Source organism: Saccopteryx bilineata, chromosome 8, assembly GCF_036850765.1.
Source record: "Saccopteryx bilineata isolate mSacBil1 chromosome 8, mSacBil1_pri_phased_curated, whole genome shotgun sequence".
Taxonomy (NCBI): Eukaryota; Metazoa; Chordata; class Mammalia; order Chiroptera; family Emballonuridae; genus Saccopteryx; species Saccopteryx bilineata.
The window spans coordinates 83,700,860-83,719,034 of NC_089497.1; the positions used below are offsets into that span (position 1 = coordinate 83,700,860).

An 18,175-nucleotide genomic window follows, 5' to 3' on the forward strand; every position below is an offset into this window, starting at 1 on the left:
TCATTCCAGAATGTCACATGTACCTTTCGCCTAACTGGCACTACGTGAAGGGAGCTTGTGTCCTTGTCCACAGCAGAAGATGGTGCACAGTGTTTCCAGGTTAAGTTATTTTGAGAGAGCTTGTACATTACCATGTCACTAGAACACTTGTGACATTCAAGGCTTCAACTTCCATAGGCTTGGGCAACTCTCATCTCCCTTCCTCAGCTACAGGCTTGTGTTCATACAGTACCTGCCTTTGGCTCACAGAGCAGTTTGTCAGGCTTTCTGAGCATTGCTCCTCCTCCCTGTCACTGTTAATAAAGTAGGTGCCGATTATTTCAGATAGGTATACAGCAAACTCTTTAGCATATAATGTTGACTTTCCGTCTACTTCTAGAAGTGGGGGTATCCGTGTCAGAGAGATTTTGAGGGCTTTCAGAAAGGAGAGAGTCACTTTTGGCTGGGTGTTCAGAAGGTTCCATGGAAGAAGTGGCATTTTAAATGAGACTTAAAGGATGGGAAACATTCAATGAACTGCTGGAGGAAGGGCATAGGGGACAGAGACAGGGACCCAAGCACTGGGACGAGCACAGGGAGGTGTGTGCAGAGAAGAGTGGGAAGGTAGCTGAGCTCAGTGGTATTTCCGAATGCTGACTGCACACTGGAACTACTTGGGGGGATTTTTCTTCAAATACAGTCACACTGGGCCCCACTCCAGGTCACGTGAATTGGGACGTTCTTCTAGAGGGCTCACACCTCAGTGTCTGTGTAACACCACAGGATTAGTCTGTGGGGCACGCAGAGTTGGGAAACTGCTCTACATAGAATACAGGGAGCGGAGTCCTTGGACATGTGCCCGACAAGTAGGTGGGTTGGAAACAATTTCTTTTTTTATGTTTTTAAAGCCACATGGCTTATTACTTTTCTCACCACAGATAGTGTGATACAGTATATTTTATATGTACAGGGATAAAATAAATCTTTAAAATTGTGCTTGGAGGGAAGAAAAATATGTTATTAAAGATTGTGAACATAAGAAACATCCAAACCTGTAGCCAGTTTTTATGAGTTTATTCAAGCCAAAACTGGTGACAGTTGCTGGAAAGCAAGACCTCAAAGGGTCAGAGAGAGAGTTGGCAGTTTCTTTTATACATTTGGAACTAAGGGTGAAGCATAAGAAAGACAACTTGAAGGTGGGAGAAAGCAGAGCAGACGTTAGATTACAAAATAGTTAAGATTATGTGCTCTCTTGGAGGTGATTATACCTTTCAGGGGTATTACTTCTGGCATTTCAAAGATATATTAATCTAGATGCACAAGAACAATGAGCAGAGCTTGCTTAAAAATCTTTCACAGAAGTTATATGGCTGAGCATGACTACCCCCCATGACCTGCCCACTTAGGAATTTATGATTTATTACAACACCCCTTTTTTTGTTCATAAGATGTATCATGTGCCCAGGCACTGTGCTTGGTGGTTTGTCTTGAGAATATTGCAAAACCATTGAAATGGAGAACATTCTGGGATGTCAGAAATCTACAGTTTCAAGAATTTACTGCTTTGATAGGGTAATGAAAACACACACTATTAAAAGAATGTGAGTGTTGGAGAAAGAATATTTTAAAGGAAAGGAGTAGTTGTGGGGTTTTTTTTGTTTTTTTTAGTTGTGGGTTTTAAAGTTAGTTTTGAACTAAAATCACAGCTTTGCCACTTACTAGCTAATACAGAGAAATTATACATCCTCCTTCTGCCTCAAGTTTTCATCCTTAAACTCACAGGTTTGACCTGAGATTTGAGTAAAACATCTGTAGAACTCTTGGTGAGGTTCCTCACTGTAAAGCCAGTGGCCAGGGCCGCCATCACAGCCGCCCGGCCCATGCAGGTTCGCATTGGATTCAGACAGTCGGTAAAGAAACAATGGAGCCAAAAGCTGGTGGGCCATCATCTTTAATTCTAGCTTGCACCCAGCAGGCAAGTAAAACACACACTGGGCTCCAAAACCCACTCACATTCACTGCTCACAAAGCTACTGACTTATCCGAGTTTCCTAGAATCAAAGGTTTCTAGCTCACCAGACTTATTCACCTATGTTCCCCATCTCCTTCCTTCTCCCTGCACAAACTCTGCACAAACTGGCCTCTCACTCAACACTCTGCCATCTTGGCTGCTTCTCCTGGCTTCTTCCACATGGCCTCTCTCAGCTCTCCTCTCTGCTCTCTCCTCTAATATTAATCTCAGGAACTAAGAGAGCTAGCTCCTGTTCTGCCCCCATTTTATAGTGTAGATCCATAACCTTTAATCCAATATACAAAATAGGGAAATCTCTAATACCAAGTCACTTATCTGGGGTATGATCGGATTGCACCACCCCACATCAAAAAGGGTGGGAAAGGCTTAATCTCAAAACCAAGCCACAGGCTACAAGGATTCTGCCTGCCCACAGCCCGCCCCCAACACACATTAATATCACCTGGGTGACAGCCTCCACGTGGACAGCGCCATCCTTAACAAAGTGAGCATAATATATTTTATCTGCCCAACACTCACCTAGCAGGAAAGAGATCATTCTTATGGAGTGTACACATATATTAAATTAATTAAGTCTCATTCTTGAGTTTACAGTAAATTTTGTTCTTTTAACAGGAGACAGACACAGTAGTAGATAGGCAAAGGCTGGCATTGAAGAGTCATCAAACCCTGCATTGAGTTGGGGAAATTGAGACTATTATTTGCTAGAATTCATCAGGTGCTTTTACTCAAGATCTACAATTTTAAAAATAAAAAAACGAAAAGGCAGAATCCTCCTTCAGTATTTTTCAGGGGTATAGCTTTGAATAAAACAGCAGATACTGTATTTATGCATGCTTTCTTTGGCTGTACCATTCATAAATTTTCTCCTGATTTTGTTTTCTGTGTCTATAAAGATATTACGGAACTTTTGTTATATTCTTCTGGTCAATTTCAAGTTCCTTTGAAGGCTCATCTTACACTAGATGACCTCAGACCTATCTAGTTTCACAGTGTCTGAAAATAGTGTCCCTTCTTACTGAATGAAATTAGAGAATGTTTCCAGCTTGAACAAAGGTAAAGGAAGGGGTAGGGAGATAGGTCTTTAAGGGCTTCAGGAAGACTCTTCCATCGTAACCTGTTCATATTTAAATATATTTACTCTGTTATCAGAGCTAATTATTGATAAGATTTGAGGCAGTAGCATGGCTTTTGTTTGTGTGTTTTAGGTTATAAATTTCTTTTTATTTAAAATCAGTAAGACTTTTTGGGAAGCAACCCCTGAAAATTTAATTCAAGTATGTATACTAGTAGAATATATTCTGACCTCCTAGGCCACCAGTAAAACAGTTTATTATAATATATAGAATCTTGCTGAGACAAAATAGCCTTTATTTTCACAACTTGAGTCCTAAAGTGCATTTGTTTTCATTTCATTGGAAGAATTAAGAATTCAGCTTGGTAATAATGCAGTTGGATGGACCTGGAGGATATTATGTTAAGTGCAATAAACCAATCAGAGAAAGACAAGTACCGTATGATTTCACTTATATGTGGAATCTAATGAACAAAATAAAGTAACAATCAAAATGAAAACAGACTCATAGATAGAGAACAGACTGACAGCTGTCAGAGGGGATGGGGGTTGGAGCCTGGTTGGAAAGGGTGAAGGGATTACACAAAGAAAAAACTCCGACACAGACAACAGTGTGATTACAAGAGGGAAGAGGGGATTGTGAGGAGTTAGAAAAGGATAAAGGGGATAAAGGGGATGGAAGGAGACCTGACTTGGGGTGGTGAGCACACAGTGCAGTGTACAGATGATGTGTACAGAATTGTACACCTGCAACCTATATCTTTACTAACCAATATCACCCCAATAAATCTAACTTAAAAAAATTTAAAACTTTGAGAGCTCATCTCAGAATTGAGGGTAAATAGAATAACGTGAGATTTCTCCACCTAGTGGACAAAATGATACAATCCTACTCCTTTCTCTAATTATTACCAATAGACTACTACAGCAGCCGCTTTAAGACATGGTGAAAATCAACTAGAGAAAAACACATTTTGGATAATTAATTGATGGAAAAATAAGGAAATTAGAAAACTCATTGTATCTGTCATAAGGCAACCACTGAGGGAATTTCTTACTGCATTTAGATTTTTTAAATGTAGTGATTCCCAAGTGACTGGATCTACATTATTTTTTATCAAAGTATTTCACAAATATTTGTCCATTTGACTGTATGTACACTGAATGTGAAGATACCTAGTTAAATATCTGGATTTTAGATGGATGAAATAAATGGCCTTATATTAGAGTAGCTTAGAAAAAATAGTTTCTGAGAATAAGAATGCTAATTATTAAATGGAAATCAAAAGATCTGATTTCCTAACTATTATTAGATTTTAATTAAGAAGTTTCTATTCTACCTTGTTTTGATCTGTGTTCGACTTATTTATAAATCAAGTAACTTTTCTGTGCCTCAGTTTTTTTCATTTGCATAATGAAGGTATATCAATACTCACAAAAGTTTTACTGAATGGGTGATTATGTGCCTGGCACATTGATATATACTGGAAACACAGTGCTGAATGGAACACAGTCTCTGATAGCAGAGAACACACTCTTTAGAAGAATACATAAAGAACCATTTCAAGATGAGACAGTAAGATCAGTAATATACACACGGAAGTAGTGAGGAGTAGTAGCTAGCTCAGCCCCAGAGGCAGTGGCGTTCGAGTCAAAGAAGGCTGCCTGGAGGATGCCACATCAAAAAGCAGTGCTCTCCAACCTTTTCTGGGCCACGGACCGGTTTAATGTCAGAAAATATTTTCACGGACCGGCCTTTAGGGTGGGACGGATAAATGTATCACGTGACCGAGACAAGCGTCAAGAGTGAGTCTTAGACGGATGTAACAGAGGGAATCTGGTCATTTTTTAAAACTAAAACATCGTTCAGACTTAAGTATAAATAAAACGGAAATAACGTAAATTATTTATTTTTTCTCTGCGGACCGGTACCAAATGGCCCACAGACCGGTATGGTTTGTGGCCTGGGGGTTGGGGACCACTGCCCTAAAAGATTAAAGGATAAGTGAGAATTAATAAGCAAGGAAGGAGGTGGAGACTGAGAGGACCCTCCAAGACAAGACTACCAAGTATGGATTAGTAAGATGACATGAGCATTTGACAAAGCCAGGGTATTGGGGACTCTTAAGGGAATATGAATCCTACTAAATGAACAGAGCAGGATCCCAAAGGGACTTTGATCTTGCAAAGGGGCAGTAGGAAAAGCCCCAGAGGGGTTCCAGAGGGCCTGCGCTGGGCTGTCTGGCATATCTGACTTCCTTTTTGCTGTTGACAACTGGCATTTTAGTTTCAGCCTTCCAAAGAGTGAATGTATCGCTTGGGTTTAATGTCCGACTGGCATGGCCTGTTTAGTGGAGTACAGTTTTACTACATTTAACACATAAATCATGAAGAATGCCATATGGACTCATTTAACATGAAACCAGCGAGGTAATTAATGCTGCTGAGGCACCTTCTAGCCCAGAGTTGGTATGAATGGAACATTGACTTCCAGAAATAAAACTCCAAATCTATTGTGGTCTATCTGTTACCTAGTAATTGACATCTGCCTTTTACTTTAAAGTTTCATTTTTGCATTGGTAGTGGTGGTAGGTGTTTGTTTTTGTTTGGTTTGGTGGCTGATAGTCAAGAAAAAAGAAGAATTATTGATAATACAAAATCATTGCATTCTAAAACTAAGTATTTGATTTTCAAGAAAACAAATGGTTTATTTTTATATTTATTTCCACTCCTTACCTGTTTTTTTCTGGCATCAAATGAACCAGTGTCTCCTTAAACTACAAATGGACTGTTAAGACTTGGTGAAGTCCTTAAATGAATGCAACTTTTGTCTTCACAGATACAGACTAGTTCCAAAGGTTTATTTTCCTGAGCAAATTCACGATGTTCTACGTGCTACGAAGTATTTCCTGCGGCCAGAAGTCTTACAGAAGTATTCAGTTGACCCAGGCAGAATTGGCATTTCTGGTGACAGTGCTGGTGGGAATTTGGCTGCTGCTTTAAGCCAACAGGTAACAGACTGCTGTGAGGTGCAGCAGTAGGAGAGAGTTCATGGTAGTGTCCCGGAAACCAGTATGCATTCCAGCACAAATAGCAAAGACTTAGCCAGGTGGGCTGGTCACTATGTGGCCAAGTTATTCTGGTAACTGAACTTGAAGAGCTCTGAGATCCTTCTGGAGTAGGGTCACTGAAAGACATGTCATCTCTGAGTCCTGGTAAAGGCCTTGAGTACAATCAATGTGACAAGAGGTCTAACATTCTAGAGGCCTCCCTTGTTCCTCAGGGGATTCATGGAAATTAAGTGTCTCCTGCTCCTGTTCCATGTTGGACTTCCTAAAACAGGGTATTTTTGCTTAAATGATCGCTGAGATTGTTTCCTTAGAATTTTGAGCCAAATTAAAAAATTAAAAAGTATCTCCCAATGTTTTTTTTTTTAATATCAAAGAACATATTAAATGGTTCTGTTGCTTTAAATGTAATAAGTCTGAGCTTTACTTGGTAAAATTTTTTGAAAACAAAATTTGGGGCAGCTGTCTAAACTCCAACATAAGTACTTTTTTTGTGTGTTATGGATTTGACAAAAGAAAATCTCTGAGCTGGCCTAAATTAAGTCACAGCAGGATGGAGGATGGAAGAAGAGGTAAGAGGTAACCAGTTAAGGAGCCTCCAGCTCTATCCAGCAAAAGACTGCTCACATTCCTGAACATATGTTGTAAAGCCAGAAGGCACGGGCAGGGCCACTATCACAGCAGCCGCCTGGCCCATGCAGGTTCGTATTGGATTTGGACAGTCGGCAAAAAAACAATGGAGTCACAAACTGATGGGCCATAGTCTTTAATTCTAGCTTGCACCCGGCGGGCAAGTAAAAACATACACACTAGGCTCCAAAACCCAATCACATTCAGTGCTCACAAAGCCACTGACTTATCCGAGTTTCCTAGAATCAAAGGTTTCTAGCTCACCAGCCTTATTCTCCTCAGTTCCCCATCTCCTTCCTTATCCCAAATACAAACTGCACTAACTGGCATCTCACTCAGCACTCCACCATCTTGGCTGCTTCTCCTGGCCTCCTCCACGTGGCCTTTCTCTGCTCTCCTCTGCTCTCTCTTCTAATGATAATCTCAGGAACCAAGAGCGCAAACTCCCGTTCCGCCCCCACTTTATACTGTAGCTTCACAACCTCTAATCCAATATACAAAGTAGGGAAGTTTCTAATACAAAGTCACTTCTCTGAGGCATGATTGGATTGTACCACCCCACATCAAAAAAGGGTGGGAAAGGCTTAATCCCAAAACCAAGCCCCAGGCTACAAGGATTCTCAACACACATTAATATCACCTGGGCAAGCCTCTTCATGGGCAGCATCATATTTAACAAAGTGAGCATAATATACTCTATCTGCCCAACATATGGTAAAACTTCTAAGTGACTATCTAAAAAAAATAGCTGATGACCAGATACTGTGCATCCTGCTTATGCGTGAACTCTCCAGAGTATTGTCCACATCCAGTCCAGAAGGAGGACATATTTCAGCCTTACGCATCTATCCTAGAACTCCCTGAGTCACGCTCCCTCCCATATAGAGCCAGTGTAATTTCTTTCAAACAACTACATCTTCCTCAAACCCATGTATAAAAGGGCCCTCCCTCCCTGTCAGCTCCGGGACAGTGGGTGTGACTGTCTTCTGCTTCTAGCCCTGCTGCTGGTGGCTCAACTGCATGCCCTGGGACCTGGTCATTTTTCTGGCTCGCATATGGTTGACTAAACGGTTTCCTCTAGAAAAGCTTTGGCTGCAAAGTTTTTTGTTTAATATATAAATATCTTACAAATAGCATTTGTTTTCTCTCCTCCAATTTTTTTTTTTTGTATTTTCAAGTAGCACCTGCCTTTTTATATGTGGTGTACCTTGGTTTCTTCCCCTTTGCTGTAATTAAGGAACTTGATTGTGCGCTTGGTGTTGGCAGGCTTGCTATCCATGTGTCCAGGTGCAGTAAGCAGTGAGTCCTGGTACACTGGGGAGGATTTAAAACCAGACAGAACTGGGGTGGAATCTAGGTTCCCTTTGGGAGCTACGGGGCTATGAGCAAGACCCTCAACCTCTCTGAGCCTCAGAAAAATGAGGTTAGTGAGAGGATGTGTATACAATTCCTGGCACATATGAATAGACTATTTACTGATCACTTCCTCTTGCTTTTACAGAGAAGTTACAGCTTCTCTGGGGATGGGCTTCCAAGGCTGGTGTGAAACAAACTTGTACGGCTAGAGTTACCTTGAAGATTGTTTAGTTGCCTACAGTGAGCTAGATAGCTGTCTTTTACATGTTACATGAAAAATAAATCATTTGAAACACTAGAATGACAAAATGAGGCAGTTCATTCACTTTGGGGAAAAGCATGGGGGGCTGAGAGCTGCTGAGATGCGGCACCCTCCCCCTTCGGCCGCACTCGGGGCACGTGCTCACTGAGCAGAGCGAGACACGCGCCAGCCCTGAGGAATTCTCCCTCTCTCCCCAAGCGTGAGGACTGTGCGCGTCGCACCACCTGCCCTGGACTTCTAAACAATGCTTTGGAGTCCTGCCATTTGTTCACATGCCGACCCTTCTTCTTTGGAAGAGTCAGACTAGTTCTTCTCGCTAGGAAGCCATTGTCTACTTGGGCCTTGCAGGGAATACAGAACCAAATGAAGTTCCCACATTATCCATCCATAATGCCCAGTAAGTGGCTAAGTATCAGAGGATAGATAAAAGTAACATGTTAGTGAAGGTTTAAAGGTCTAAGAGATCATGTACCTTTGAAGTGTTCACTCAAAATTATGAGTTGCAAACATCATACATTTCTCGAATAGTATCCAGTGGCTTGGTAGGGTGGTGGTGGGTATGAGAATTTTTTTAAAAACTATATTAATCCCACACTTGCTAGAAATATAGCAACCGTACCCCCTTGAGTGATTCAAAGTACAGTGGTACCTTGAGATACAAATTTAATTTGTACTGTAACCGAGCTCATAAGTCAGTCAACCCGTATATCAAACTGCCCATACCGGACCCGTGTGCCAACACGCCAAATAGTTTCAGCTTCCTGAATCATGACTCATATCTTGGAATTTCACTTGGATCTTGAACAAAAATACGGGCCGATTTTGATAAAATACAACACAATTTTATGTTTAAGACTCTCAACAAAATGGGTATAGAAGGAAAATATCTCAACATGATAAAGGCCATATATGATAAACCATCAGCCAACATCCTATTAAACGGCATAAAACTGAGGACTTTCTACATTAAATCAGGAACAAGACAGGGTTGTCCACTCTCTCCACTCTTATTTAACGTGGTACTAGAAGTTCTGGCCAGAGCAATCAGACAAGACAAAGAAATAAAAGGCATCCATATCGGAAAAGAAGAAGTAAAGCTATCACTTTTTGCTGATGATATGATCCTATACATCGAAAACCCGAAGGACTCCACAAAAAGATTATTAGAAACAATAAACCAATACAGTAAGGTCGCAGGATACAAAATTAACATACAAAAGTCCATAGCCTTTCTATATGCCAACAATGAAATATTAGAAAACGAACTCAAAAAAATAATCCCCTTCACGATTGCAACAAAAAAAATAAAATACCTAGGAATAAACATAACAAAGAACGTAAAGGACCTATATAATGAAAATTACAAAGCATTGTTAAGGGAAATCGAAAAAGATACAATGAGATGGAAAAATATTCCTTGTTCTTGGATAGGAAGAATAAATATAATCAAAATGGCCATATTACCCAAAGCAATATACAAATTTAATGCAATTCCCATCAAAATCCCTATGAGATTTTTTAAAGAAATGGAACAAAAAATCATCAGATTTATATGGAACTATAAAAAACCCCGAATAGCCAAAACAATCCTAAGGAAAAAGAATGAAGCTGGGGGCATTACAATACCTGACTTTAAACTATATTATAGGGCCACGATAATCAAAACAGCATGGTATTGGCAGAAAAATAGACACTCAGACCAATGGAACAGAATAGAAAGCCCAGAAATAAAACCACATATATATGGTCAAATAATCTTTGATAAAGGGGCCAACAACACACAATGGAGAAAAGAAAGCCTCTTCAACAAATGGTGTTGGGAAAACTGGAAAGCCACATGCAAAAGAATGAAACTCGACTACAGCCTGTCCCCGTGTACTAAAATTAATTCAAAATGGATCAAAGACCTAAATATAAGACCTGAAACAATAAAGTACATAGAAGAAGACATAGGTACTAAAATCATGGACCTGGGTTTTAAAGAACATTTTATGAACTTGACTCCAATGGCAAGAGAAGTGAAGGCAAAGATAAATGAATGGGACTACATCAGAATTAAAAGTTTTTGCTCAGCAAGAGAAACTGATATCAAAATAAACAGACAGCCAACTATATGGGAACTGATATTTTCAAACGACAGCTCAGATAAGGGCCTAATATCCAAAATTTACAAAGAACTCATAAAACTCAACAACAAACAAACAAACAATCCAATAAAAAAATGGGAAGAGGACATGAACAGACACTTCTCCCAGGAAGAGATACAAATGGCCAACAGATATATGAAAAGATGCTCAGCTTCATTAGTTATTAGAGAAATGCAAATCAAAACTACAATGAGATACCACCTCACTCCTGTTAGATTAGCTATTATCAACAAGACGGGTAATAGCAAATGTTGGAGAGGCTGTGGAGAAAAAGGAACCCTCATTCACTGTTGGTGGGACTGTAAAGTAGTACAACCATTATGGAGGAAAGTATGGTGGTTCCTCAAAAAACTGCAAATAGAACTACCTTATGACCCAGCAATCCCTCTACTGGGTATATACCCCAAAACCTCAGAAACATTGATACGTGAAGACACATGTAGCCCCATGTTCACTGCAGCACTGTTCACAGTGGCCAAGACATGGAAACAACCAAAAAGCCCTTCAATAGAAGACTGGATAAAGAAGATGTGGCACATATACACTATGGAATACTACTCAGCCATAAGAAATGATGACATCAGATCATTTACAGCAAAATGGTGGGATCTTGATAACATTATAAGGAGTGAAATAAGCAAATCAGAAAAAAACAAGAACTACATGATTCCATACATTGGTGGAACATAAAAATGAGACTAAGAGACATGGACAAGAGTGTGGTGGTTACCAAGGGTGGGGGGGGAGGGAGGACATGGGAGGGAGGGAGGGAGAGAGTTAGGGGGAGGGGGAGGGGCCCAGAGAACTAGATAGAGGGTGACGGAGGACAATCTGACTTTGGGCGAGGGGTTTGCAACATAATTTGATGACAAAATAACCTAGACATGTTTTCTTTGAATATATGTACCCTGATTTATTAATGTCATCCCATTACCATTAATAAAAATTTATTAAAAAAAAAAAATACGGGCCGAATCACAGGTCATATCTTAAAAAATCCGTATGTTGGTCTGTTCGTATCTCAAGGTACCACTGTAGCACATTAAGCTACTTTTTAAGGTGCGGTTTCTATAAAAGGAACCAAGCAAAATAAAATTATGTTTGTTTCTTCTTCTCCAGTTTAATCAAGATGCCAACCTGAAAAACAAGCTCAAAGTGCAAGCTCTAATTTACCCAGTGCTCCAAGCTTTAGATTTTAACACACCCTCCTATCAGCAAAATGTGAACGCCCCCATCCTGCCCCGCTACATCATGGTCAAGTACTGGCTGGACTATTTCAAAGGCAACTATGACTTTGTCCAGGCGATGATAGTTAACAACCACACCTCACTTGACGTGGAAGCGGCTGCTGTGCTCCGGGCCCGTCTGAACTGGATGTCCCTCTTGCCCGCATCCATCACAAAGAATTTCAAACCTGTCGTGCAGACCACCGGCAATGCCAGGATTGTCCAGGAGCTCCCGCAGCTGCTGGACGCCCGTTCTGCCCCACTCATCGCAGACCAGGAAGTCCTGCAGCACCTCCCAAAGACCTATATTCTTACATGTGAGCACGATGTGCTCAGAGATGATGGGATCATGTATGCAAAGCGGTTGGAGGGTGCTGGTGTGGAGGTGACCCTCGATCACTTTGAGGATGGCTTCCACGGCTGTATGATTTTCACCAGCTGGCCCACCAACTTCTCAGTGGGAATGCGAACTAGGAATAGTTACATCAAGTGGCTGGATCAAAACCTGTGAAGGAGTAAAGTTTCTAGAATGTGTGTGCCCCTCTTGACCTTCTGTACCTGCTTTGAAAAGACATGCACTTTTTAGACCACTAATTTCCCCTTGTTACTCATGAGCTATGGAATCTTCATGCCCTGCTTTATGTTAATTTTTTTAAATGCATTTGACTAACATAAATACAAAAACATCTCACTCGGGTTCTCCAAGTGGGCCAGTCTCTCTGTTCTTGTTTTAGCCAAACTACTATGAATACCTACTGCTACAGAAAGCAGGACTAGGAGCCGGAAATAGCTGTGTGTCCTGCTGTCCTCAAGAAGTTCTTTTTAGAAGAAATACTTCCAGCTCTGGATGATACAGTAGCCTTTAATTAGTTAAGAAGATGTGGGCTCTTCTTCAACTCTCTAGAGTTTACTTTGAGTTCAGAGCACTGTTAAGTGTGTGCACTTTTTTTTTTTTTTTTTTTTTTTTTTGTATTTTTCCGAAGCTGGAAACGGGGAGAGACAGTCAGACAGACTCCCGCATGTGCCCGACCGGGATCCACCCGGCACGCCCACCAGGGGGCGACGCTCTGCCCCTCCGGGGCATCGCTCTGTTGCGACCAGAGCCACTCGAGCGCCTGGGGCAGAGGCCAAGGAGCCATCCCCAGCGCCCGGGCCATCTTTGCTCCAATGGAGCCTCGATGAGGGAGGGGAAGAGAGAGACAAAGAGGAAGGAGAGGGGGAGGGGTGGAGAAGCAGATGGGCGCTTCTCCTGTGTGCCCTGGCCGGGAATCGAACCTGGGACCCCTTGCACGCCAGGCCGATGCTCTACCACTGAGCCAACCAGCCAGGGCCAAGTGTGTGCACTTTAAGTTCAGTGCTGGGTACCAAGTGCCCTCTGTCGTTTGTGGATGCATGGTTTTGTTTCCTATGGGAATTCTGGCAAAGGTGTTCGAGCAAGGACAAGTTTCTCCCATGACTTTCTTCCTTTAAAGTGTTAATTTTATGAGAGAGCTATCTATAAATCCAGTTGGATTATGAATATACTTGAAGGTTACTTTCTACCACTACTATTAGAAAATATAAGGTTGCATGCACTGGATGTCTGTACATTAAGTTTTTTGGTTATGCCATCCCCTTGGAAGACAACTTTTGGGACCAAATTTATTTAAATTTAGAATAAATTTTTCATTATAGAACAAGTAAAAACAGACAAAGGAACCAACCTATTGTTTTCATAATGAATACGTCTGACAGAAATTACCAAGAGCAGTGTGTATATATTTGGGATATCCAGAAAAAAAGAGAGATGTTTAATATTAGTTTAAAATTATGAAAAATACCTGTAGAAGGTCTAGCTTATTCTTAAAACTCAACTTTTCCACTTATATGGCTTTAAAATAGGGCTATTTTGGTATCTATATAATGCATTGTTTACTTTTAAGTTATTTAACATTAATATAGATAGCTAGACTCAAGATTTTTCAGAATGAAGTCTATAATGAATAATAAAAATGATAACATTTTTTAAAAACTACCTTAGAATTATATCCACATGTAATTTTATGGTAAAATAGCTATTAATACCACTATATATTAGGCCTAAGTATTTTGGTGTCCACATGAATATACAAATTAAAGAAGGAGAAACTAAGACATCTAAGTCTATAGGTTAGAGCTTAGACAAGATACACATGCTCATTTTTGCTCTCTGTGGTCAGAGGAACACTCGCTCATATTCTTCGGGGTGAAAGGCAAACCTTGGCATCTGGTGCTTACAACCCCATTATCTCCTTCCATCAAGGCCAGAAGTTCTAGTCACCCAAGTTTAACTTGGTGTAGAGCCTTCACTGCCAGTGGAAATACTTTCGGCATAACAAGAAGCTCCAATTCTGACGTGAGTTGTGTACGTCTGTACTCCTTCCTGCCACTCTTAGCCTCCCGGGATCTGTGCTTCTCCCAGGGACTGCAGAGAGCAGCGGGCCAGCCAAGGAATGATACAAGGTAATACATTTACCACTGGGGAGAACTGAACCTTTTGCTCATTTGAAAGATGTCTGTTTTCCACTTCTGGCAATGAAATAGCAAATGAAAATATGCACAGTTATTTTTTATTTATTGTATAAGCCAGTAGCATTGTATGTACAATACAGAAGTAAATGCAACAGTGTGTGCATATGTCTGTGTGCCGGTGTATGTATAAAAATAATCATGCAGGAAGCGTGCTCATGTACCCAGGCGAGTCACCCACCATCTCTCTTTTCTTTCCTCTAACATAAGAGAATTGATTACTTGATTTATGAAGTTTCTTCCAACTATAAATTCCAACCCTTTTGTCAGACTGACAAATTGCATTGAACTTTTCTTCTACGGTGTGTTTCGTTTTGTTTTGTTTTTTGTAGGTCATTTATTCCACATACACAGACACATGCATCATCAAAGCAATTTTATTCTTAAAAATTAGGATTTTAGTTCTAACTTTCTGGTAGCTACTTTCCTCATTTACCATTATGTTTTTTTATACCCTTTGAAGGAACCAATGTTCGGGCCTTATTTTGAGGTTATCTACCTTAATAAAGCAAAGAAAATATAACACAAGCATGGACTTCCTTAAAATGACATCCCCTGCCCCTGGAATTATAAACCAAATCTTGTAATAATTATAGACAATAGATTCCAGATTCTTAAAGGGATCTCTCAGATGAAAGGGAGTGAAAGAAAAGGGGGTCAAGCACTTTTTCTGATGAAATACTTGAGTTTTATGACAGCTTTTATGTATGTGAATGATTTGTCTAATGACTTGCACTGTGTCCCACCTCAGACCTTGAAATTCTCCTAGTAATAATGACAGTTGCAAATCATGAGATGCAAAACCACTATGTATAAGAAAGGCTATAAGCCAACCAAAAATCTGAGTGCTGAGAACTCCTTTGGGAAGCCTATGGAGTTTATGTTGAAGGTATTTAGGTTTGGGGTGAGTTCATTTTCTTTTAGTTTTTGTGTTTGTTTTTTTTCAGTTTGTACTCTGCAGATTGACATATATTTTAGTGTTGTGGCTTTGTTTTGTTTTCCTATTCTATGAAAAAGTTGATAATGTTTTTTGTAATATCGTTGTTTGTGAAATATGAACATAAATATATGAAGAAAAAAATCTTGAAGTGCAGCAAAATATAGTGAAGTATAAATTAGTCTTAATGTTTTATCATTAATTTATGAAGAATTTAAGACTATTGTATAATTATATCTTGGTGGACAGAAATTTTATGCATGACCTTTTAACCTTTGACTTTTTGCATATATCACACTGCAAAGGGAAAGGCAGATTTTATGAAGGATTTTAGCAGCAAATCTATTTTATAAGCGTGGAGGTAAGAAAATATATGTCTATTTTAATTCATGTTTGGAAATAAAATGGCTCCAACTGGCAATGTGCTCCTGGTCTTATTTTCTGGTTCCCGCCTGCCTCTCTCTTTCTCGCTGTTCTCAGATTCTTCTCCACTGTTCTGCCGAAATCTTCTGCCCACTGGAATCCTCCAGCTGCCTTTCAAGAGAGGTGGCTCAGGGGCCTCCTTGATGACATTAGTTTCATATCTGGATATACTACTCATATTGGGGAAACTTCTCAAATATATAGTTTTTAAAGAAATTATATAGAGCCCATAGGGTGGGGCTATTGCATTCCCCCAGGCCGATGCCACAAAGAGGAAAGTGCTCCACCTAACAAAGATGGCAACTGCAGTGTAGGAGAGGGACCCTGCACAGGGATCCTGGTAGCTGACCCTTCAGCATTCTCCTCGGAGCCACAAACCCCAGTCTCTCCTCACATGACTCTAATCTGTTCTGCCCTCCCTTCACTGGAGCCCAGGGATGTCCTGGAAACCTAGACAAGGGACACCAAACCCAGACTTGAGGTGTTATAGAAGGCAACAGCGCAACCTAGGGTGGGGTAAAAATACTTGCAACATGGCTCATTCAAAGATGAGGATCAATGATGGAAAAACGACTTACCCTCCTAGTGTCCAGGAAATCTCAGATAAAATATCTAAAGAGAGGATGGCAAGATGGTTGGGAAAATGTTCATGAACATGGACCCAGACCCTGAAGAAGAAAGGACTTTTATTTAAACCTGGCTTTACATCTTGATTCAGACTTTTTCCTCAAGCATCCTGAGAAAGATGTTCGCCTACTGGTGGCCTGCTGCCTTGAGGATGTTTTCAGAGTTTGTGCTCCTGATGCTCCTTACAGACCCTCTGATAAACCAAAGGCTATGTTGATGTTTGTAACAAGGCAGTTGGAGGAGTTAGAGTATACAAAGAGCCCACAATTCAATAGGTATTTTTATTGACTTGAGAATGTTGCTTGGGTCAAGTCATATAATGTATGCTTTGTGTTGGAAGACAGCAATGAAAATTTTATGCAATTATACAGGACATTATTTTTAGTTGTAAACAATGGCCACCATCAAAAAGTTCATATGCACATGGTAGACCTCATGAGTTCTATTATATGTAAAGGTGATATAGTATCTTAGGAGCTTTTGGATGCAGTTTCAGTAAATCTGGAACCTGCCTATAAGAGTTGAAACAAGCAAGTATATGATTTAGGAAAGACCTTACTGAAGAGGGACAGCTCAGCTCAAGCTATTGAACCACATTAAAATTTTCAAAATCAGGTTCTAATGCTTGGGAAAATACCTATCGGCGATTTGTCAGAGCATTTTTTTTACTTAATTTTGGAGCTCCATAATATTGATAGTCACTTGCTGCTCTCAGTTTTATCCCAGCTTGAATTTAAACTGAAGAGCAATGATAATGAGGAATGCCTGCAGGTTGTTAAACCACTGGCAAAAATGTTTGGGACAAAGAATTCAGAATGGGCATCTCAAAACAAACCACTTTGGCAGCCTTACTTGGGAAGGTTAATGACATTTATGCACCAGGACGTCTGAAATGTGTGAAATTTGCTTGCAACTCTTTCATGAACCATACCAATTTAGTAAAGGATTTAATAGATTATCTTAAAGTGAAGTCACCTGACCCTGGGGAAGCTATTAGACAAGATGTTACTCTGTCTCTAGTACAGCTGCTCAAAAGCATGTTCTGGCCAATGAGCTTGTGAGAGATCTTAATTTTGTGAGAGAGACAACTTTAGACAATCGGTAAATTGTGCACAAAAAAGCCATGATGAGACTTCCCCAAATTTTTAAGAAGTATGCTTTACAATTAGCAGCTGGAAAATATGCTGCATAACAGATTATCAAAAATAAATTGCTATCTATATATTATCAAAATACGTTTATGGTTGATTGCTTGTTGAATGGATCTTTGCTCCATACATGGTTCCCCATAATTTGGAAACTACAGAAAGAATAAAGTATTTATATTACTTGTATGCCACACTGGATTTAAATATTGTGAAGTATGGCTTGACCAGGTGGTGGTGCAGTGGGTAGAGCATTGACTTGGGACGCTGAGGAACCTGGTTCAAAACCCCAGGGTCACCAGCTTGAGTGCGGGACCAGTGGCTTGAGTGTGGGGTCATAGACATGACTCTGTGGTCACTGGCTTGAGCCCAAAGGTCGCTGGCTTAAGTAAGGCGTCATTGGCTCAGCTTCAGCCCCCCAGTCAAGGCACATATGAGAAAGCAATCAATGAACAACTAAGTCGCCGCAACTGTGAGTTAATGCTTCTCATCTCTCTCCCTTCCTGTCTATCTGTCTGTCTGTCTGTCTCTCTCACTAAAAAAAAATGCTGTGAAGTATTTTTCAAATGTCAAACTGTTCTTTCCATCTCTTGTAGTACACTGAATTTTATGGGGCAAGTAACAACTGTATATTTTGTATTTTTAAATGTTAACAATTTATGTAATGTACACATTGTTTAAATGGTCAGACAACAAAATACACAGCTATTGTTTTCAGAAA

General features: G+C 40.2%; 1 protein-coding gene and 1 pseudogene across 2 annotated transcripts in view; both read left to right on the forward strand.

Moving 5' to 3' along the window:
• The window catches only part of NCEH1 (neutral cholesterol ester hydrolase 1), a 90,854-nt gene extending 75,174 nt beyond the window's left edge, over positions 1-15,680 (forward strand). For both annotated transcript variants that reach the window (XM_066241007.1, XM_066241008.1), the window contains 2 exons: positions 5,926-6,097; positions 11,669-15,680. In XM_066241007.1, the coding sequence (XP_066097104.1) occupies positions 5,926-6,097; positions 11,669-12,286 (790 nt within the window). In that variant the 3' untranslated portion in view covers positions 12,287-15,680. The remainder of the gene's footprint in view (positions 1-5,925; positions 6,098-11,668) is intronic.
• A 535-nt stretch (positions 15,681-16,215) lies between these two features.
• Positions 16,216-17,704, forward strand: LOC136311715 (sister chromatid cohesion protein PDS5 homolog B pseudogene; annotated as a pseudogene).
• The last annotated feature ends 471 nt before the right edge of the window (positions 17,705-18,175 follow it).